At 47.3% G+C, this 20,140-nt stretch overlaps 7 protein-coding genes and 1 non-coding gene across 8 annotated transcripts; 5 read left to right on the top strand and 3 right to left on the bottom strand.

The window, feature by feature from the left end:
* Nucleotides 1–1,722: 1,722 nt before the first annotated feature.
* GGI43DRAFT_230651 (uncharacterized protein) lies at nt 1,723–3,679 on the top strand. Its single transcript, XM_083200507.1, has 2 exons — nt 1,723–2,255; nt 2,335–3,679. Exons 1-2 carry the CDS (start codon nt 2,066–2,068, stop codon nt 3,495–3,497), a joined length of 1,353 nt encoding a protein of 450 aa, XP_083056075.1. The 5' UTR covers nt 1,723–2,065; the 3' UTR covers nt 3,498–3,679.
* Nucleotides 3,680–5,627: 1,948 nt separating this feature from the next.
* On the bottom strand, nt 5,628–6,546 carry GGI43DRAFT_430971 (NAD(P)-binding protein; the record flags this gene model as incomplete). The annotated part of the gene is made up of 1 exon (XM_083209355.1): nt 5,628–6,546. Exon 1 carries the CDS (start codon nt 6,519–6,521, stop codon nt 5,628–5,630), a length of 894 nt encoding a protein of 297 aa, XP_083056074.1. The 5' UTR covers nt 6,522–6,546.
* A 588-nt stretch (nt 6,547–7,134) lies between these two features.
* Nucleotides 7,135–9,491, bottom strand: GGI43DRAFT_230545 (fungal specific transcription factor domain-containing protein). The gene is made up of 5 exons (XM_083200506.1): nt 9,153–9,491; nt 8,330–9,076; nt 7,914–8,273; nt 7,511–7,845; nt 7,135–7,435 (listed from the first exon to the last, which is right to left on the bottom strand). The coding sequence occupies exons 1-5, from the start codon at nt 9,257–9,259 to the stop codon at nt 7,314–7,316; spliced, it is 1,671 nt and encodes a 556-aa protein (XP_083056073.1). The 5' UTR covers nt 9,260–9,491; the 3' UTR covers nt 7,135–7,313.
* A 545-nt stretch (nt 9,492–10,036) lies between these two features.
* Nucleotides 10,037–10,108, top strand: GGI43DRAFT_t203. Its single transcript has one exon. It is a non-coding gene; the product is annotated as a tRNA-Arg (tRNA).
* A 2,114-nt stretch (nt 10,109–12,222) lies between these two features.
* GGI43DRAFT_230468 (uncharacterized protein) lies at nt 12,223–13,147 on the top strand. The gene is made up of 2 exons (XM_083200501.1): nt 12,223–12,502; nt 12,571–13,147. Exons 1-2 carry the CDS (start codon nt 12,424–12,426, stop codon nt 12,945–12,947), a joined length of 456 nt encoding a protein of 151 aa, XP_083056072.1. The 5' UTR covers nt 12,223–12,423; the 3' UTR covers nt 12,948–13,147.
* Nucleotides 13,148–14,567: 1,420 nt separating this feature from the next.
* On the top strand, nt 14,568–15,764 carry GGI43DRAFT_230471 (uncharacterized protein). Its single transcript, XM_083200502.1, has 2 exons — nt 14,568–14,885; nt 14,965–15,764. Exons 1-2 carry the CDS (start codon nt 14,832–14,834, stop codon nt 15,508–15,510), a joined length of 600 nt encoding a protein of 199 aa, XP_083056071.1. The 5' UTR covers nt 14,568–14,831; the 3' UTR covers nt 15,511–15,764.
* Nucleotides 15,764–17,824, bottom strand: GGI43DRAFT_230518 (2-(3-amino-3-carboxypropyl)histidine synthase). Its single transcript, XM_083200505.1, has one exon. It carries the CDS (start codon nt 17,614–17,616, stop codon nt 16,018–16,020), a length of 1,599 nt encoding a protein of 532 aa, XP_083056070.1. The 5' UTR covers nt 17,617–17,824; the 3' UTR covers nt 15,764–16,017.
* A 1-nt stretch (nt 17,825) lies between these two features.
* GGI43DRAFT_230473 (FAD-dependent oxidoreductase) lies at nt 17,826–19,909 on the top strand. The gene has a single exon (XM_083200503.1). The coding sequence runs from the start codon at nt 18,504–18,506 to the stop codon at nt 19,782–19,784; it is 1,281 nt and encodes a 426-aa protein (XP_083056069.1). The 5' UTR covers nt 17,826–18,503; the 3' UTR covers nt 19,785–19,909.
* The last annotated feature ends 231 nt before the right edge of the window (nt 19,910–20,140 follow it).

The raw sequence follows: 20,140 nt of genomic DNA, 5'->3' as shown, positions 1-20,140 counted from the left end.
AGTACGATTGTAATGTTGATATTCCCAATCAATATACTATAGCCGATAGCCTGAACAACATAGAGTTGCAATATGGAGTCTAGAGAGGGACAAATGGCCGATTGTCCCAGCTTAACAGGACCCTGTAATCCAATTTGAGAAGAATAAAGACAAGCCCTACATAACTCCACGTTGTTAGAGACATTCCGAATTCGGAACTTGCATGGAAGAGACCTAAACACCCGATAAGGCTCCGCACTTGTGCATGGATAAATGAGGAGGGGCCAGAGGAGGAGAAAACCCTTGCATGTGTGAGTGTGCCATGTGAGAGTGTGTCTTTTGGATTTGTAGCGGAAGCATCGTAAGCATCACGCGTATCTAATCGTTCATCGAAGTAAGGATTTATGCACGAGGCGCAGTACTAATCCTCTCTATATTTAACCTTCCTAGACTTTGAACCATGTCCTGCCCAACTACCGCAATGATATCGGCGAAATTGAAGGAACGCACAGTTGGTTGAAGCTTGGACCATAATTTCCACGAATGAGATTACATGTGTTGCTTCTTCTTCCAGCACGGGTAATATTATATCCATCAATTCACAGCATTACGCGTCACATAGCAGTGGTTTAGAAAATGAGCGGCTTGCTTTTCAAATAGAGAGAGAAAGAGAGAGAGTTTGCAAAAGAGCTTCCACCCCAGAATCTTATAACAGAACTTCTCTGAGGTTTTGCATTTTCATATAGTATTTTGTACTATCATGGCTGGGCATCTTGGATGAAGACGAGATTCAGCCCGACATCGACATAATACCGGCTGAGCACTTTATTAAACTCACTCACGACATCAACAGCAAAACCAAGAAAGCCACTAAAAACATTTGACATGCGTCTCCTCCTCTCGTTTACCTGGTGATATCCTCTCTTTTCCCTCAAAAACTGCCGGTCTGTCCGGGGCTGCGCGTTCCGAGCCGGGGTTGTCATTTCAGGGTGGAGCAAAATTCGGGGCCGGCGCCCGGCTTGACTCTAAATGGTACCATTTTGCCTGCCAGTAGCGGTATCAGATTTCACGTGCGATTATCGTTGCCTACTATAGAGTCGAGAACATTTTTTTGTTTTAGAGCATTGTGACATATCCCTGGCCATTTAACTAGGTCGTAATCTGTAAGTGCCAAGAAGTGCCATCGGCAGTGCGTCTCCCCCATGTCCTATATGCCGTTGGTATCGAATGCAACTCCCGCATTTGGGCTCCCAGGCGCATCTCGTCATTTCCATCAAGCATCGTCGTAAAATATCTCGTATCTGCACGAGTAGCATCTGCCGGGATAGCCCTATTTTTGAATAGGTCCGTATGTGGATGCAACAGTTCTTTGTGTGGTCACCGAATGGTGGGTATTGCATGATCACCCGCCTTGCCGGTTTTAGCGAATATCCCAAACAGCTTCTCCACAGAGCCAAAATCACCTTCTAATAAAAGGATCGTCCTCAATATCTGTAACCTAACCGTTTAAGCTTAGGCAGCCAAGGAAACAAGCACCAAATAGCGAAACACTAGCACCCAACCCCCGTGAGATGGCTGCGTCGCCCACGGCGATGGCCGAGGCAAAAGATGCCTTGCGCGTGTCTGAGTACGGTAAGGATCAGGCACATGAAGGCACGCGTTGAACCCGTTTCTTGTCTTCAAGAAACTATGAAGGATTTGGGAATAGCGTGACGGTTTTGCGGTCCCCGTAACGTGTCTGCCCAGCTGCCCAGTGGGTTTTGCATAGCTCCGTAAAGGCAGGTGGTGTTTCAGTCGGGGTATTTGCTTACGGTGACTCCAGTATGGAGGCTTATTGCGCTTTGACGGCAATGATCGTAGCCGGATAGGGCCTTTGCTCGGGATTTCTTGTTCCTCGTGGAGCTCATTTCTCTCGGCCGGGCTATAATAGAACGACGATGGCCTCATCCGTGCTTCTGGGTCTTTAGCAACAATAACTTGTCTGTTCCCCATCACAACGGTCTTATAAGCCCGGAGCTACTCTTGAGACTGCCCTCTTTCTCAGGTAATTAATCTGTTGTGAGAAAATCCAAGCTTCACTAGCATCATGTTTGTGAAGAACGCTGCTTCGGTCGGCCTTTTGGCCGCTCTGGTCAGCTCCGTCTCTGCGAGCCCAGTGCTCATGAAGAGACAGGATGCAGTGCCCGACAACTTTGTCTTGACCCCGGCTGGTGACGGTGGATCGGATTTGCAGCTTTCTACTCAGGACAACTACATCTGGACCCATGAAGACCAAGGTACGTGACTGCATCTCATCTTGTTTGTTGTGATGAACTTTGGGAACAGAGATCTAACTCGTCTCTCTACAAATTACAGGCCTCTATGCCAACTTGACCATCACGGCCAACGAGGGCATTCGTCTCCTCAGCGCTCTCAGCTTCCAAGACGTCGTGGAATCAGTTGACTGCAGCACCGAAGACATCACCGTCAAGTTTGATAGCCCCGCCTCCCTGCAGGCTGCTCAGACTGCCTGGAAATGGGTCAACCAGGCTGCTGCCAACACGATCGTCTACGTCGCTGAAGGTGATACTTGCGCCGGCGACAGCGGCCGACAGCCATTCTCTATCGAGTCCATCACATACGACACCACGGCAAACACTGCTCTGCTGGCTGCTACCAAGACGAACTGGAAGAGCTTCGCCCAGGACGCCAGCATCCGAATTTCTGGTACTCCCTCCGACGGCACCACCGCACGATCCATTAGCGAGGACGTCTCCATCGATGTCAGCCACGACTTCTCCGGCCCCATCTACAGCACCACCGTTGACGGCATCAACCTCGGCATCTCATGCTCCAAGTGCAACACTCAGGGTACTCTGAATGCCGACATCACTCTCTCACTGTCCAACGGCTTCGGCGCTTCCCTCACAACCTCCAACAACCTCGGTGCCATCTTCGACATCAGCCTCACTGCCAGCGGTGCTCTCACTTCACCACTCACCACCTCCATCCCCATCTTCAGCACCGCCTTGGCCGGATTCTCCATCGCCGATGTCGTCACCATTGGCCCTGAGCTGAAGCTGGTCGCCGATGCCTCCATCTCCGCCGTCAGTGCCTCGGTCACTGCCACCGTCGGCGTCCAAGCGACCCTCCCCGACGGCTCTGGCTTCACTCTCGGCCAGGGCGCCAACATCAACCCCGTTGTCACACCCAACGACCTTGCATTGAGCGGCCAGGTCTCAGTCTCTGCCGGCATCACCCCTACAGCCACTCTTCAGCTCGCTGCCACTTTCCTCGGCGAAGGTCTCGTCGGAGGTCTCGCGCTCAAGGCTCCTCAGCTTACCGCTAACATTGCCGGAGCTGCTAGCACTGCTGGCGAGACTGCTTGCGGTAACAGCACTGCCGATGTCTCTGTGGAGATTGACGCCGGCGTTGAACTTGATGCCTTTGGTGGATTCGGAGGCGACAGTGACCAGCCCAACCTGACCAAGATTTTCTCTACTTCTACTCCTCTGTGGAAGACTTGCTTGGCCATTTAATTGTACTATACACAAGTTTGGATAATATATCGTTTGAATGTCTGGTGTATATAACTATTAGTTTGTTTATATAAACCGCGTTTTTTTCTATGTAATATTAAATATTAGGCAATATGGGTGGTATAAATATATAAGGAAGAAATTATTTGGGTATCATTTGATCTTTAGTATGGGTAGTGAATGAGTGAAACAAGAAAGGAAACAAAGAACTCGAAGTATTAGACATGAGCTTTTGTGGCGGAGCAAAAATCGCTTTGCTTCCTACTTTGTGCACTCTTTGATATAGACACGGACGATCCGATAACTATAAACGTGTGAACTATAGATGGAATCACCCAAAATAGCAGAAACAGGGCTTTTGGATACCTTTATAGCTATTTGGGCCCGGAGAAACAAGCTCTGGAATGGCATCACAAGTAGATTCGAGATGAAGGTACTATATGATACGAAGAAACAAAAGATATAAGGAGGCATGTAATTTCTATTTTGCTCACACTGGCCGTACAGCGGTAATGACACTGGCGGTGCCGCTTAGTATTCCATTAATAAACGTGCCTGTGGTTGCCAGAATCTCGATGTTCCGTTTATGTTTCACAGCCTTCTCTTCAGCTTTCTCCGCCTTTTTCTCAGCTTCTTTGATATACATGTCTAACATGGATCCCCTGAAGTCATTATATAATGTTGAAGTTGAGAGTAGCCAATCCATAATCGTCTGCACATACATCTACATCGTCCTTAACTCGTCGTTTGGGATGAAATCATCATTTTTGCCGCGTATTCTATTAGGGTGCATATTTCTTAGTTCCGATATCATTGTTGATAATCTTTCAACATATTTGAGAAGATTTGAATATTTGCCCTTCATGTCTTTCGTTTGTTGGCCCCTCTCTTTAGGAAGCGGATCTATATTCTGGAAACCGATTTGATCCGCAGCAAGTTGTAGTCGGCTCTCAACTCTGGTCATGTCGTAGTACGACAGGCGGCGAGTGGTTGCTTGAGCTTGAGCGTGTTGATTTGATATTGTCCTTACTTGAATTGCTTGCAGGAGGGCAATTGCTTCGCTAGATGCTTCTATAACAATAGCCGCAGCCTGACTATTCCGGCTTCTTGGAGTTTGGTGTATTGTCTGGCAATGTGACTTGCTTGATTGTAGAAGGAGTGGGATAACTTTTGCGTCTAACCATCCATGGTACAGGCATCTCGATGATAGTTTGCCCCCTTCAATATAGACTGTCAGAATGCAGCGAGTAATTATGTTCTTCCCACTAGTTTCCCTATGGACTGTGGAATCTATTGGGCTGCAGAATCTCTAACTCCAAGTATTGCGAGGTGATTGAGCACGTCTTCGAGCGACTAGAAGCTTTTTAGAATATCGAAATTTAGAAGAACAAAAGCATGACAAGAGATGACGGATATATAATATTCCTAATGTGAAACTTGTGGCTAGGAGATAGGAGACTGGCGCATCTAAATCGGAATACTGAAAAAGTGTATCTGGTAGTGCTGTAGCGCCCAATCGAGCCAGTATCCAGCCTCTCCTTCCCATGTTCTCACTTAGAGTTCTATTTTATTAGATAGAATATTTTATCAGTAAATCTACTCTTTGATTGAACCGTTTGCGGCGTGTCGCATATCTCTGTGGCGGATAATTGCATGACCCGCGGGTCAACTGTTTTGACAGCTTAAGAGGATCTTCTACTACCCAGTAGGGTCAAAGTAAAAACTTGACGGCATTCCAATCGTTCCAACGTACTCTTCTTTGATTAAGGTATTGAGGGTTCATCACTAAGTGGAGGCAAAGCCACAGTTAGCTACCCTAGTTTCTTCGGCCTCATTCATACAATCCTTCGTGAACTGGTAATGCAAGGAATGTAGCTTACATAACTCATATATAATATAACCAATTGGCACACCAATTTATATTATGCGATTTGACTTCAGCTGCCGCCGAAATATAATCATAAATTCCAAACGATATTTCCGAAAAACAAGATAATCAAAGTATCAATCACGAGTTTTTATAATGAGGTAAAGAAAAATGTTCAGGTAGTTTCTATAAGCCAAATTTTCATGAATATTCTAGACTAGATTAATATCTAATTTCTGCAACCTAGAAAATGCTGTGCTAAACTACGCAGTGCCCCAGTGTCTAGCCAAAAAGTCTTCAACCTTAGTTGGCTTCACCCCAGGAACTTTCTGGTTAATCGTTGCCGTGAGGTCAATATCTCCCTCGCCAATAAGTTTCAAAAACTCATGAACCATCAGCATCATAGGGTCTTTGTTTTCCTCAATCAAGACAGCGAGGCCCTCCAAGGAGATGTAAGTCTTTTCAATAGTCTTGCCAGTAATCCGTTCAACCTTTTCGACAAATTCATTTATCGAAAGCTTTTCTCCTACAATGACACTGTCCTCGTCCCACTTCTCGAAATCTAGAGCCGCGGTGACGTACTTGCCAATGTCTCTCATGTCTGTGAAAGCTATTTTGCTAGAGCCGTCTCCGGGAATCGAGGCAGTACCTGCCTTAATATCTATGATTAACGGCGGTCCACGGTAGCCAGCACGTCCAATGTCCTCTTCTCGCGGTGCGTCTGCGGCCCAGATATTCAACCAAAGACCGTTGATGAAGCGCGTGTACTCCAGTCCCGACTTCTTTACTGCGTCCCAGACGCCCTCTTTGACTTTGTAATAGGCAACCTTATTGTATGCGGGGACTGCCCATTCTGATGGGACAAATCGCTTCGCTTTGGCTGCTTTGGCTGCCTCTAGAAGAGCAAGTTGCGAAGTGGCAATGGCCGGACCATAAGACCAGATGCAGCTGAGAACAGTGTGAACGCCCTGGAGGGCCTTGGTGAGCTGCTCGTGGTTCTCATAGTCTACAACTTTGACAACTGCGCCTTCTGTCTCAAGGTCGGGCCGTGGAGAACGAGAGAGGATGACGAGTTGATGCTTCTTGGATGCCAAGATGACGTTGATGATGTTTGAAGCGATGGCTGAACCACCTCCAGCGACTGCAACTGTGACCATTTTGGCAAAGAAGAAAAGCTTTGAAGTTTAATATGTAAAGAAAAGATTGATATTCCGTTTCCAGTATAGAAATGTGTTTGTAGCGAAGATATTCTTTGTCCCGACAAGAGGACTATGCACACCTATATATACACAAGTCTGGTTCTCCATTTTCAGAAGCTTGGGCGCTGCCATGGCCAAATTCAATCAACAACTGAAGATATGGAATTACAAAACAGCTTTGAAATTGTCCTTCTTGTCGTGTCTACAACAAGGCTAAAGGGGAGTGATCCACTCCCCGCTCACCTCATCGCGGCCGACGGCGGCCGCGCGGTGGACATACAAAAACTCCGCTAGCTTGCCACTAGGTATATGTGATAGGCGGTGTTTTCTTCCACCCTTGCCAAGTCAGGGTTGCAAATTAGCTACGAATAATAATACTAATTTTTTGTTCTAGCATTTATAACGAAGAAAAATTAGTTACTAATACTAAATACTACTACATATTGTTTCTGACCATGGCCCCAGTTGACTGACCAGTTGGTGGGGACGTTTACGACAAGTGACAAACGATGCCTGTATAAAACTGTCTCAAAAATCATTCTGTTAATATTCACTCAAGGGCTTGCATTGTTATTAAGTAAAAAGATTTGTAATACTATCAAAAGGGCCCAACTAAGAACTTTCAATCTCGTTTCTGGCCCAGTGTAAACTAGATATTCTATTTGCTCGTTCCCCTTTTAGTGTTCATGTCTATTAATAGTACATGCCTCTATACCTCTTGATATCCCACTATCCAGCGTTACATATTACTTATTTAGAAAGTAGAGCGACTAAGCATGGATCGTTTTGAATAGGCTGAAATGAGTTGAAAGTGGACGGTGAATCGGACAGCATACTTGAAAGTATACTGTCAACCACTTGGAGATACTTTGCTATACCAGGGGAGCACGATGTTAGCCATCTATTACAACTAGCTCCACAATGGCTGGAGATTGAATAATACATACCTGCAGCCTGCCATCTCCGGCCGTAGTTCCAGGTGGCCTCGCGTAGCGTTTCCAGTGCCGTAGCCCACTCTTTGTTATCCATGTCACCGTGGAAAGATATCAGCTCCAAAGTAGCACGGTAGACGACATGACTATATGATGGAGGAAAGGATATCACATTGACGTCACGGTAGTGAGTGTTTATAGTTTGTGATATGTCGACAATCATACGTATTATGGTCTGGACGGCCAAAGATGATGCTACGACGCAATGGGCAGGAAACCCCCCTACTTCTCCTTTGCTTAAAGCATCTGCTGTGACAGAAGGATGTCGGCTGTGGAGTAGGAGGAGGGATCTATAGTTTTGAAATTTCCTGTTAGTACTGTTTGTGCTGCTACTTTGGGCATCGAAGCGGCGACTTACACAAGCACTACAGCAGAAGGTTCACAGAAGCCACATTTGGCACCCTTGTTCAGGTCAACAAGAGTTCGCATGAGGTCTTGGAGATCAGCGTCTAGTTCAAACTTGTCGTCACCCAGAGAATCTGATTCGGTAGCTGTCGCTAGGCGTTGACGAAAGGACATGGTCCGGTCAAACAAGCGCCATGCTTCTGCTTGGTAGCCAAACCCGCCAAGCAATCTTTTGTCACGGGCAACACCATCATCTCCAAACGTAGAGAATGAAGAATCGAGATCGGCAGCTTCAAATGGAAGGTGCTTCGGTATTGAATCTTGGCAGTGTGCAAAAGGCTTAGTCAATGTGGCCTCGGGTAGCAAAGTTGATCTAGCTTATAGTAAGTATGCGGCTTAGTTTTATGCTTAAGACCATGATGTACAAACCTATCGCGTATGATCAATGCCCACCAAATGTTACATCTCTCGGCTGCTTCGATCCACTCATCGGAGCTACTTTGAAGAGTATCAGATGGGGGCTTTTCATTGTGTAGGTCCATCCAATGACCCATGCGCACGCATAGGCCAACAGTTTTGTAGCATTCCTTGTGCATGCCGAAGCCATACTCGTAACACGAAAGCAGAATCCCTGCTTGAATCATCTCCAAAGACGCGTCAATATCTGCATTTAGGTACCAATAAATAGAGCGAATTGCCTTGTATAACGGTTCTTGCGCTGTACTACTTGTAGGATAGTGGATTGATAAGAGAATGCATAGCAGAAGAATTGCAAAATCCGGACGCTTAGTTTTGCTAAACTCCGTCAACCGGCGATAGAATAGTTTCCGTGACATGATGGGTATCCATTTATGGATGTTGTCGAAGTAACACTGAGATGCCCCATATATCTCACCTGGGTGTGACTGAAGGAGTTGGTAGACTTCATCACCCACGTCCAGCGTTGAGGCTACCGCCTCGAGACGCGAAATGAAGTCAGTACAGCCGCCAGCCGATTCCAGTTGACTAGTTTTCTCAGTAGACGATGAACCACCATCTGGGAGAACCGAATTAGACGTTTTGGACGTTCCAGGAATGAGTATGCCCTCAAATGTCTTTAGTCTTTTCCTCAGCTGGCGGAACTCCTCTACCATGGGCACACTATCGGCGTCCTCGTAATTGCAATGTATATGCAACCTAAAGAGATGAGCCTAGATCTATTACCGCATCAGGAGGTAAGAATCAGATGTGATTCTAATCACTGGCCACTCACCTCCGGCATTGGAGGCAACCAGGCAATGCCTTGTCGCATTTCTTTTTCTTCCGCCGGCAAGACAAACAGACGTTGTCTGCTCGTGATGTGGGTCTTTCGGCGTTCATGGAAGATGGAAAAGTGGAAGCTGTAGCCGCAAATCAAAAACTCTGAACAGTCGGACTACAGGTTCTGGCCTGATAGAATAAGATGTACGGAGTACGAAGTATACGATTAGGAATTAAACCATGGGTGAGCTCTCTGTACTCTGTACTCTGTACGGAGTATTGATCCATATCGGATTTAAGGGGAGATGGGCGGATCTGACCATGTTTAGTTGGCGGCCGACCGCGGCCGCCATAGCTAAACCCACATATGCTTATGCGAGCACACCGATCCGTCTGGGGCTAGGATGTTGATGCCGATGCCGATGCTTTTGGTCAAGATTAGTTTACAAGGTGATTTGATGCGTCTAGAACGACGTGGCTTATAAATCTGGGAGCGTGGCTCTTTCACCATTGGAGATGAATCGTGTATGTTATAAGTGGTCGATAGAGCATTCCATCTCCGCCATGAAGTCCGCATTTATGAAATGCTTATGAGCGGGCTCCATACGTTTAACTGTAAGGCTAAAAAAGATATCAAAATAGAAGATTTTGACATCTTTGTTAGTCATGGAACGATTGGATTTCACCCTGAGCACTGGTGGAACAATACTTCGCATGGTCCAAGTAACGCATCAAGTTTATCTACCGCACTCGGTATGGCTAATTCAATTTTACCTCCAATAAAGGATATCAGGGGCTGTGATTTCAACCATTGTCGTTGCATCCTTGAGCGCATGATTTCCCATCGAGATGTGCGTACAGAAGAATCACTTTGGCTCAAGACAATGTTATGCAGTTGGTCTAGTGGCGCAATGGTAGCGCGTTGCTTTCCGGTGGCAGAGGTTCCAGGTTCGAGCCCTGGCTGGATCGAGTTTCATGTTTTATTTTTGCCGTAGAAGACTCTGATCCTTGATACAAGGACGAATGATGCTTTTTTTGCGTGGATGTGAAGGAGGGAAGGCTCTAACTCGTCGTGGAAAGCATAGCGAGAGCAGCCAGCCAAGACCAGCTACTGCCAGTAGTGGTTTTAGCAGACGCCGAGGAAAGGGCAGCAAATAGTGCAAAACGCCACAAATTGTCGTCACTCACATCACCCAACGTGAGATATTACAATGATTTCTCTAGGGCATTGAAACAAAGGAAAATAGTAAGCTGCTAAAATTATGCTGTGCCTAAGTGAGACACCTAAACGTGCCATTTTTATGGAGGGGCTGCCGTGTACTTCACTTCTGCTACCGGAAACACCATCTATTTCGACATAGTCCATAAATTATCCGCAATCAAGCCATCGACTGATCTCTAACAAAAATAAAACTGACTCAATAAAAAGAGAAATAAAGACTATGAATTCTTTTTCTCTCTCTTTTTTGGCGCCATGTCCATACTATTTCCCTTTTGCTGGCTGCAAATTGAATCATTTTGAACGTCGGCTGTTAGAACCTCGGTTTACTTACATTTGCTCTACCAATATCGGTAGCTATTTCACCTCTTGGGAGCTGCTTCATCGCGCTGTAACAAAAGTCTTTCTCGTGCTGAGCGACTCTCTATTATGAATTTGGCACGGCAAATCCAGTGAAGCTCTTGTTGGGAGACGGGATGTAATTACTCAGCTCAGCACTGAATGGGTGTGGTGCTATGGAAGCTCGATTTAGGTGTAACAGCACATTAACATGTCACATCCGTGAACCGGCATTTGGCTCCTCTCGCGGTAGCCAAGCATCCCGCATTTTGTGGCTTGTGTCGCAGTCATTGATCTTTGGCCTATGAGACACTAACAAGTCCGAATACGCGCGCCCTATGGTTACAACCCCTGCGTAATCGGAACTTGGGTATCAAATCTGATCCCAAACCAGCCAATGGAGCTTGCATAGGGCTTCTTACAGTCCAGAATAAGAATACTGTTACGGCTTGGAATACCAAACAACGACCAACAGAGTGTGAAGCGCTAAGGAGTCTCGTTATTCTGAAAATAGCACTTATTAGTCGATGCCATGATTCCATCTACACGAAGCCTCCGCTGATGGATTCTTTTTTTTTTTTACCTTGCTTACCTGGTTGACGAATACTACCGTGTGAAATTCGCATTAACGACAAGCCCCAAAGACCGCGGCTAGACCAAGCCACTGCACGCCGTCATAGGTGCGTAGGCACATGGCGCTATTTCAAGCTGTAGAAAAAAGAGGAATCGCTCAGCCACCGCAGCCAATCAAGCGCTTGCGTGTAGATTAAATCGCCAGTCTTGTTTGCAGTGGATGCCCTCGCTCACGACTCCACGAGACGATTAGCAAATTTTGCACTGGCGAGGTGGTAATGCGTGCATCATCAGTGCGGAGTGCCGTCTGTACTGTCTGATCATCTGCCACTTTTCGTCTGCGATTAGCTGCTGGGGCTGAAGACGGGATCAGTCTGGCTGGTATCTTGTGGATACCTGGCGTGTGTTGATCGTGAAACAGGCCTGGCGCTTAAATTCCTTTGCGCTGCGAGTTCTTGCGAGGTCTCTGAGCTGTTGGGGGTGACGTAGTAACAAGCCGCATCGAATGACATCACGGCCCTAACAGCTCTTGCTAGACCAAGGAATGGTTGGCGGACGCTGCTCACAGCTGCGAGACACAGCCAAGAGAGTGCCTTGGATTTGTGCTATTAAAGGCTTCTCGTGTCTCTGTCGCTTCCATCTCCTTTTTGCTGTCCATCTCCATCTCTTCGCATCGTGTCTCTTCACTGCTTCATCTTTGTCGCCTAAAAAGAGCTCCATCAGCAAACGACGAACCAGCACAGGGCAGTAGCATCGCCATCCCCAACGACAACGACTAGAACAGCAGTCTTCACAATAAAAGTCAGCGCATCGCAGCCCAAACTAGCCCGAAAATTGACCCCCCTTGGACAAGTGCTCTTCGGTGACTGGATAGCCATCACACGCCATCTTTAGTTGACACACCCTTAAGAGTCAGCCAGCTCCGCATCTTTAAGCACCTAAATCGACGCCACCCGCTTTCGCTGAGACGCACCAGGTAGCTCTCGGCTCTTGATAAAAACCCGGCTTTCCTCCCTCCTCCAGGCCTTGATCGGCCTCTTCAAGAGCAATAGAATTCTTTTGCGACATTGGGCGCGGTATCTCAGCCAGGAGAAAACAGATTTCCGAATTATTTATTAGAAAAAAGGGCAGTTTGCTATCAATACCGCCCAACATGGCTCTCGGAATGATTACCATCATCCATATTGTCCTCGCCGTACTCGTAATTGTCGAGCTTGGCATCACAGGATACCGTGAGTCTCATTCAATTACGCTTTTACCTTTTTTTTTTTTGTTCTCAGCTAATATGTCTTCTTCGCAGTTGTTAACTCGACAAGCGGCTTTGGCGTCTCATCGCCATCTACCTATGCATTCATGCTATTCACCTCAATCTGGAGCTTGTTCATTCTCATCTATTTGGCCATCACGCCTCTTTACCTTGCTCGCTTCTACCACGCCCTCGTTGCCTTTGTCCTCCTGGTTCTTACGACGATTTTCTGGTTTGCAGGTGCTATTGCATTTGCGTGTTTCGTTGGTGCGCCAGCATGCCACGGAAGCAACTGGTGCCAGACTAACGAAGCTGGTGTTGCCTTTGCATTTTTCCTGTGGGCGGGTTTCCTGGCGATCACGGTTCTTGAGGGCTTGACTACCATGAGGGGCCATGCACGGGCTGACAAGACCACCCCCTCCAACGTTTAAAGAGCAAGTGGGCGCTGATAATATGCGACAACGATGCGACAATGAAACAATGCGACGAGATGCGATGCGATGTGATGCGATGGATGTCGTGGGTTTGCAGGACCCCGCTCTGGATTTTTTATGCTTATTGCGTGGGATTGGAGGGATGATACCCTAATGATACCTTGATTCCTATTTCATTAATGGTTATTACTATGAAAGGTTTATGTTGGTATTTCTTAATGCCAAAAGAACAATGCGACAAGCATGTCAAAACGGCGACAGTATGAATTAAAGTATGAGATAAAGTATGAATAAAGTATAATAGTCAAATTACTCCATGCCGTGCTGTGGCGTCTTTCATCAAAATAAAGTATAATGACTCTTTATCTGAATATGTAATGACTCATTTATTATTGTTTATTCTTTGACTGTACTGCAGTCTCTTTCTTTGCGGCTCGCATCGCCTGCGAGGGGCAGCATCTTGCATGGCATCATCAGTCCATTATGCTCGGGTCTGTGCTGCGGCCGCCGCTTCGGTCCCTGCGTGCCGACCCCACCCAAAGCGGAGCGGTGACGGGAAGGAATCTCAGAGGGGCAAAATCGACGTGGACAAGAAACACGTAGAAAGCAAGTGTGATTAACTGGCAAGCAGCTTGACAAGGCTTTGTTAGATGGCGAGCATTGGCAGCGAAACATGTGGCGGAGGCTGCTGGGCTGGCGGTCTTGGCCAAACAGCATTTTAGTTGGGCCTGGAAGAAGCCCTATTAGCACATAGGCCTATTCTACTCCATTTTGCTTATGAGAGCGGTGTGTTCGTTTTTGCATGATCGCTGCCGCATTAGCTTAGTACGTGTGTGTCTAAGAGAGGACAGGATGGGTCGAGATGGAGGCCCATCGATCGCAGATTTTTCTTGATTCTTTCCTACTCCGCTCAAAAGAGAGAGAAAAAAAAAATCCGTAGTTAGCACAGGCTACTAAGAAAATTAATGAGCTTCTCGTGACAGCTTCTCTCAATTTAGCCTCCGTCGTCGTATTCCAGTGGCTGGTGGCTGACCTTTATTTTTGATTTTTCCCCCCAGCCACCCAATCAATACACCTTTTATAAGCCACAGAGCGAATACCCCTGGCAAGCCATCAGCCTTTCAAAGAACAAAAAACAGGGCCGCAACGCCAGCCACTTTTTTCTTCTTAAGCAAATGCGCCCCTGCTTTTTAGGTCTCCACTCCGTTGCCTGGGTAGACTATCCGGTGTGTGTGTTGCGCTTTTTGTTGTCAAAGAGCTGTCTGTCTGTATACGGCAAGAAGAGAGAAGAGAGCTTCAGTAATCCGTGCAACCATCTCTTGAAACTAGCTTTAACCATTCCTTGGCTCTAGCTTCTTATCGCCAAGTAAAGCAATATTTCCCATTTTCTTTGTCTTGTTAATTAATCCGGGTAAAAGAAAAGCGCGCACAAGGCCCAATCCTTTGACCTCCCAAGAAGCTTGGTTCCCGTATAATGTTAGCTCTCCTCTGTTTTTTCCCCAACCACCTCGATATTTCCAGCTGAACAAGGCCTGGGCGCCTTGTGCACACACTCGCTATTGGCCCCCCCTCTTCTGCAGCTCATCTTGATAGGATAATTAGCATGGATTAATAGTAGCTTCTATATAATAAAGCGGAGTTGAGGCGCATATCGCCCACGTTTTTTTTAACATCGCGTTTCTTGCCTTTTCCTTCCTCATCCACTTTCTGTCCTTGTGCACGTCATTGCAGTGATTCAAAGGCACGATATCGTGATTCCTTTGAAAGCTTGATTGCTAGCTGCAGGATCTCAATACAATTGCTTCCAGGTTCTTTGCGCTTGAGGGTGCATATCGTCGCATCGTCACCTGTCGCATTTTGCGACAGCCCTCATCGCCCAAGATGCTGTTCTTCATTGTATTCATATGCACTCGCATATCGCAGATCGTCACTCTGGTAAGATTCCTCCTACTTACAACTTTTGCGCTTCCAGTACAAACAAGAATACTCATTCGATCTCTCCTCGCACATTTAGATACCCCCAGTTGGCATGCTTAGTTGGTTTGTTAAGAAATTCAACGATGCGAACATCCTGACTCCCGACGACATCCTGGTCCTCTTCATCGTCACCGTCCTCGCATTGGGCTGGGCTCTCCTCACGCTGCTCTACTACTCGCGATCTTCTCACAACGGAATGTTCGTATCCTTCGTCGACCTGTGCTTTCTCGGCGGCCTCGTCGCCGGCATCTACTACCTGCGCAAGATCCAATATGCCGACTGCCAATCCCCGTCCGACGACAGCATCTGGTACAACCACATCCACAACGTGGGCATTCCCGGATACATTTGGCCCGTTCAAAAGCCATGCGCCATGCTCAAGGCTTCATGGGCATTTGCCATTATGAACACCGTCTTTTTCGCCGTCACAGCGCTTGCGGCCTGGAGCCACGGAGACAGCGTCGTCGTCGAGGAGCGCGTCGTGCGCCGCCATCGCAGCTCGCACAGCGGCCACCACCACCGTCGCCGAAGCCATTCCAACTCGGGCACCAGCTACCACTCTTCGCGCCGAGTATACGTATAAACGGAAAAAAAGAGGGAGAGAAATAACGGCTTTTTTTTTTTTTTTCGGATTTAGAAAGAACGAGACAAGCAAGCAGGAATAATGAATAGGATGCGGGTCACGTATATTTGGGCGACGACCAGACGACTAGACGACTGGCGGATTAAATGAATTTTTCTTTTCTTTTATGAGCGAGGGTAATGGGCCAAAAATCAGCCAGGTGAGGCGGACTGATGATTTATGATTTGGAAAGGGCGGCATGATTGCCTGGATAATACTCTTCTTCTGTATGGCGTACATACTGAACAGCTTGGTTGATATTTTTGCGCGAGCTCCCGTTGGCGATATTTACTCTATTATTTTCATGATTTGTACATAGTGTGAGGGCCAGTGCGGAAAAAGCCCATGATGATATCTAGCAGCATTTATATGCTGTGAATGAATGGTCAATGCCTCAGATGTCTTGTTTTTGCTTTATTCCATCATGTAATCGTCATCTTTGTGGTATCTTAATATCCAACAGCCAGATCAGTGCTTGTCCGTCTCTTCACCAACATGGTAGCCTCTCGCAATGCCACTCCGTCCTTCCTCTATCACTGTGCTGGCTTCATTGTCAAAATCACTGCCCAATCCTTGCCACGTCCTCTGTGTTCTAAGATACTCTGCTCCAGGGCTGGCTACACCGTTGATGCTTGCTAGTTCACCCACCACCCTCTTGATCACTGCATCTGATGACCGCTGTTCGCTGCTACCGTTGGTCGTTTGAGCCTTGGTTGAGCTACTGGCAGTGAGTTGCATTGGTCTGCTGTGGCTGACGAGTTTTCCAGTTCTCAGGTCAAAGACTGGGGGTAGTGATTCCTCTCCATCCACGCCATCTTCAACGTTTCCTTCTGCGGCCTCATCCGCCTCAGTCTTCTCTTCCTTTGTCTCCTCCTTCTTTGCGCTGCTGTCAGAGTCCTCCAGGGTCAGCTTCTCAATGCCTCCCCACCATTCTTCGCCCCATATTCTTTCTTCTTCGCTCATCAGTGCGACTTCCATCTCAAAGGGCGTGATAACGGGCCGCCAGTAGCCAACGTCGTCTTCGATGAGACCGCTTTCCCAGCATCCCACAACGACCCAGCCCTCGATTTCGGCAAAGTTAGCCAGCTTAGCAGGGTTCAGCTTGCCTACGACAACAGTATAGCTCTTCTTTCCAGCAGCGGCGATCTTCTTTCGTAGTAGTTCAATCGAGGAGAGGTAGTTGGACACAGAGAGCGTATTAACGAGAATACCGACAACGCCTGCCGAGGCGAGAGTGAGCACTCGAGCAAAGCGTCTACGCAAAAGACCTGCTGTTCGGAAAGTCGGGTTATCGAGAGTTGGAGAAGTCGGCGATGGTACGGAGAGGACGTGTAGTGAAGCGAATCGAGATTGGAGGGCGAGGAGTAGAGATGCGGGCGGATCTGAAATGTGGAATAGCGAATGCGACTTTAGCAGCTCTTCGTCTATTGAGGCGCCGGCTAGTCTTCTATTTGGTATTATTCCGGCAGGGTCTCTGGCAACTTCTGTCGCTATTACGCTGCTGTATCCCAAGTCTCTGAGGGCCTTTGTTATGGCTCCAACGTGGTCCTGATATACCAGATCTGCCATGATTACAGCCTTTGTATCCTTGTCGGCAAATTCCTTTGTAAACTGCCCAACTACTGCATCGTGATCCAGCTCATGTGATGTGTATACGTAAATAACAGGTAGTCGACTCGTCGGGCTCAGACACGTTCTTCCGTAGTGGACCACAACGTCTGAGCTTGCATGCTCGGCCGCAATCTCGTCGACGCAGCAGGCGCTGTAGCTTGTGTCTGCCAAAATGCATATCCTCCAATCCTTGGCGCCCTCTTGTGTGTTTGCGCTTGCGAGCTCCTGTTTGAGCACTTCGACCACTCTCGGTGCGTCGACTAGCATGTGGTCTGGAAACTGCAGTGCGACTCTCTTCCATCCACCTTGGAGAATCTCTGCCGCAGTGCGCGGAATCTCGTAAGTCGTTCTGAGCGCATCGTGAGAGAGCGTTGATTTGGTTTCGGTTTGCGCCGGGACTTCGAGGATGTGGTCGTCTGGAGTTGACAGCACGGGTGCTGAAGCGAGCTCGCTCATGATTGCTTATTTATTTGTTTGAGGCAAACGTATGGCTCCAGGCCCGGTGATTCTGCCTTCACAGAGAGTTAAAGGCTTGTAGGACGAATAGTTGAAAAGAAATTTCAGAATATCAGGTCACCACGAATGCTAGTACAAAAAGTTGGAGGGGCTATTCGACCCTGTGTAATGGTGGGGTAAGTGTGCCAATTTAGCCATTAGTTAGCGGGAGTGCGGGTGTAAACTAGCTACAGCGCTCTCTCAAATAACCTCCCGATTATCAAAGATGTGCCTGATAAAATAATTTGTAAATATGTTTCATATCTAGGGTTATTTCGTATGGCTATACCAAGTATTAATCACGTTATACATTTGATTCTGGTATGCGCTCTACACTTGTCTCTTACCCCAAGCCTTTACGTAAATATGACCCGGAAGCCGAGACATGCCTCTACTGACACTTATAGACTATTTGCGACTCACTGATGCATCATCGTGAGGCTTGTCATATCCAAATAACTAATAAGACCTTTATCCTCTCCATGATATATTCTCTCACCCAGTCTAGAATCGACTATTCAATCCACTAAATTAGTTATAAGACGCCTGTCTGAACGCCAATATCGTGTAAACACGTTTGGAGTGCTGCGCTGGCAAAATGTATCCGTGTAGTTTTCTAGTGTTATGCAGGGGAACGTTGAGCTGTCTCACAACGGGATGTCTTGATAATTTGTCGAATCGTCTAAAGCGTAAGAACGTCATACGTCACAAGAAATTAATAGCGCTACACCATCACATCAGTTGATGCCATACACTAAATTATAAAGGCTGTGCACTCTTACGTCTTTCCGCGTCTTAGTTCACTCATCTTTCTACAACATTTCCCAACAAATTAAGACGATAGCACGATGGCAGATGACGGAGCCAAGAGCCATTCAAGCCACTTTCTCGAAAACAAGACTATAGTGATTGCGGGAGCAGGTCTTGCTGGCTCCGCATTTGTTGCTGGCCTCCAAAAGCTCTGGAACCCGAAATTTAACCCGCCAAATATCATCATCTATGAACGCGATGCACCCGAGGTTGCTGTTCAGAGGGAGACTTATACTCTGTCTCTGACAGGATTTGACAATTCAGGTGGCCTTGTTGCGTTGAAGAATCTGGGTTTACTTGATCACGCGTTAGAGCACGCCATATCTGGACTTGATGGAGCTGGTGCTTTCAAGATATGGGACTCAAGTTGGAATGAGCAAGTTGCGTTCCGCAGGAAACCAGTTCCAGGCATCCCGGCAACTAGCGTTCGAATCGCACGAAAAGATATCCGCCAAGTCCTTCATAATACATTCGATCTTGGCGATCAGTGTGTCATCCACTGGGAATCAAAATGCATATCCGCTACCCAGCTTCCGGACGGTCGCCTTAGGGTGAGAGTGGTCCAGGGAGAAAACGCCCAAGAGATCGAACAAGACTGTGATCTCCTCATAGCTGCTGACGGAGCTAACAGTAAGCTACGACAAAGCCTTCGCCCATATGACACATTGTGTAATGGCGGCGCTGTTCTTAGGGGAGGAGTAGCGAGATTTGAAGAAGCTCTTCCGCAGCTACCAGGCGAGGATTGGGGCTTTGTTGTCTCTCGCACTGGCGTCTCAGCTTTCTTTTCTCCGGTCGACAAGCATAGAATCTTCTGGGCTGTAGGCCAAAATGAAGACCAGGTGGGTAAGCTCGATCGTAGCTCGCCAACTCAGTTACAAGAAGTCATAGAGCAGAGTCTTGATCTTGGATCACATATCGCGGAGCCCTTTCGGAGCATAGTCAAGCGAACCGATCCTGAGACAGCTTTGCTGTTAAATTCGCGAGACAAGCTGCCGTTTGCTCATTACAACATATCCGAAGTACCGGCTGTCTTTCTCGGTGATAGCAATCATGCCCTTAGCGCATTTGCAGGCATTGGGGGCAATCTGGCATTGGTGGATGGATGGGATTTGGCAAACCAGATTTGCAAGCATAACAGCTTGCAGGATGCTGTCAAGGTGTACGACAGCCTGAGCGTTCCAAGAGCGATGCGAGATGTCAAGCGATCAAGGCGACTAGTAAAAGCTGCTCACGACACTGGCTGGCGATATTATCTGTTTTGGTGCATGTTATTTGTCGGCAAGTTTGTGAGATGGGCCATGAATAAGACGGGCCGCTGAGTTCTAGAAGCGGCAGTTTACATAAGGCGGAGAATTATGGAGTAGCGGCAGTTTGGAGACCCAGATTTATGCAGGAGACTAGAACGATGACAGCTCAATTGTATACAATATTGCGTACGGAAGACGCCAGATGATTAATTCATATCGTGCTTCAGGAAGACTGAATATTGCTAATTTTATGGCTATTTCTGGAAAATTGTTGACTGAATAAGAGGACGGATTGGGTTATTAGCCACCTAGTACCCGACATCAATAGGTGCATCTGCCCTGAATACAGGCCAGCTTTGAGGACGGATACAGTGCCGATAGCCAGTGTATCCACCTATCGCACACCCACTTTACGCGAGATAAGCCCA

Source organism: Trichoderma evansii, assembly GCF_050947405.1.
Source record: "Trichoderma evansii strain SZMC 28006 chromosome Unknown GGI43scaffold_29, whole genome shotgun sequence".
Classification (NCBI taxonomy): Eukaryota; Fungi; Ascomycota; class Sordariomycetes; order Hypocreales; family Hypocreaceae; genus Trichoderma; species Trichoderma evansii.
This window is presented reverse-complemented; position numbering and strand designations above follow the sequence as displayed.

What these genes read in the sequence shown, in the direction of transcription:
- GGI43DRAFT_230651 (XM_083200507.1), top strand. Translation starts at nt 2,066, where the DNA reads ATGTTTGTGAAGAACGCTGCTTCGGTCGGCCTTTTGGCCGCTCTGGTC. An exon ending in CTGGACCCATGAAGACCAAG is followed by an intron (nt 2,256 to 2,334) that starts GTACGTGACTGC and finishes TACAAATTACAG; the next exon opens with GCCTCTATGCCAACTTGACC.
- GGI43DRAFT_230545 (XM_083200506.1), bottom strand. Translation starts at nt 9,259, where the DNA reads ATGAACGCCGAAAGACCCACATCACGAGCAGACAACGTCTGTTTGTCT. An exon ending in GGTTGCCTCCAATGCCGGAG is followed by an intron (nt 9,077 to 9,152) that starts GTGAGTGGCCAG and finishes TCATCTCTTTAG; the next exon opens with GTTGCATATACATTGCAATT. An exon ending in GCATTGATCATACGCGATAG is followed by an intron (nt 8,274 to 8,329) that starts GTTTGTACATCA and finishes ACTATAAGCTAG; the next exon opens with ATCAACTTTGCTACCCGAGG.
- GGI43DRAFT_230468 (XM_083200501.1), top strand. Translation starts at nt 12,424, where the DNA reads ATGGCTCTCGGAATGATTACCATCATCCATATTGTCCTCGCCGTACTC. An exon ending in GCTTGGCATCACAGGATACC is followed by an intron (nt 12,503 to 12,570) that starts GTGAGTCTCATT and finishes TCTTCTTCGCAG; the next exon opens with TTGTTAACTCGACAAGCGGC.
- GGI43DRAFT_230471 (XM_083200502.1), top strand. Translation starts at nt 14,832, where the DNA reads ATGCTGTTCTTCATTGTATTCATATGCACTCGCATATCGCAGATCGTC. An exon ending in TATCGCAGATCGTCACTCTG is followed by an intron (nt 14,886 to 14,964) that starts GTAAGATTCCTC and finishes TCGCACATTTAG; the next exon opens with ATACCCCCAGTTGGCATGCT.
- GGI43DRAFT_230518 (XM_083200505.1), bottom strand. Translation starts at nt 17,616, where the DNA reads ATGAGCGAGCTCGCTTCAGCACCCGTGCTGTCAACTCCAGACGACCAC.
- GGI43DRAFT_230473 (XM_083200503.1), top strand. Translation starts at nt 18,504, where the DNA reads ATGGCAGATGACGGAGCCAAGAGCCATTCAAGCCACTTTCTCGAAAAC.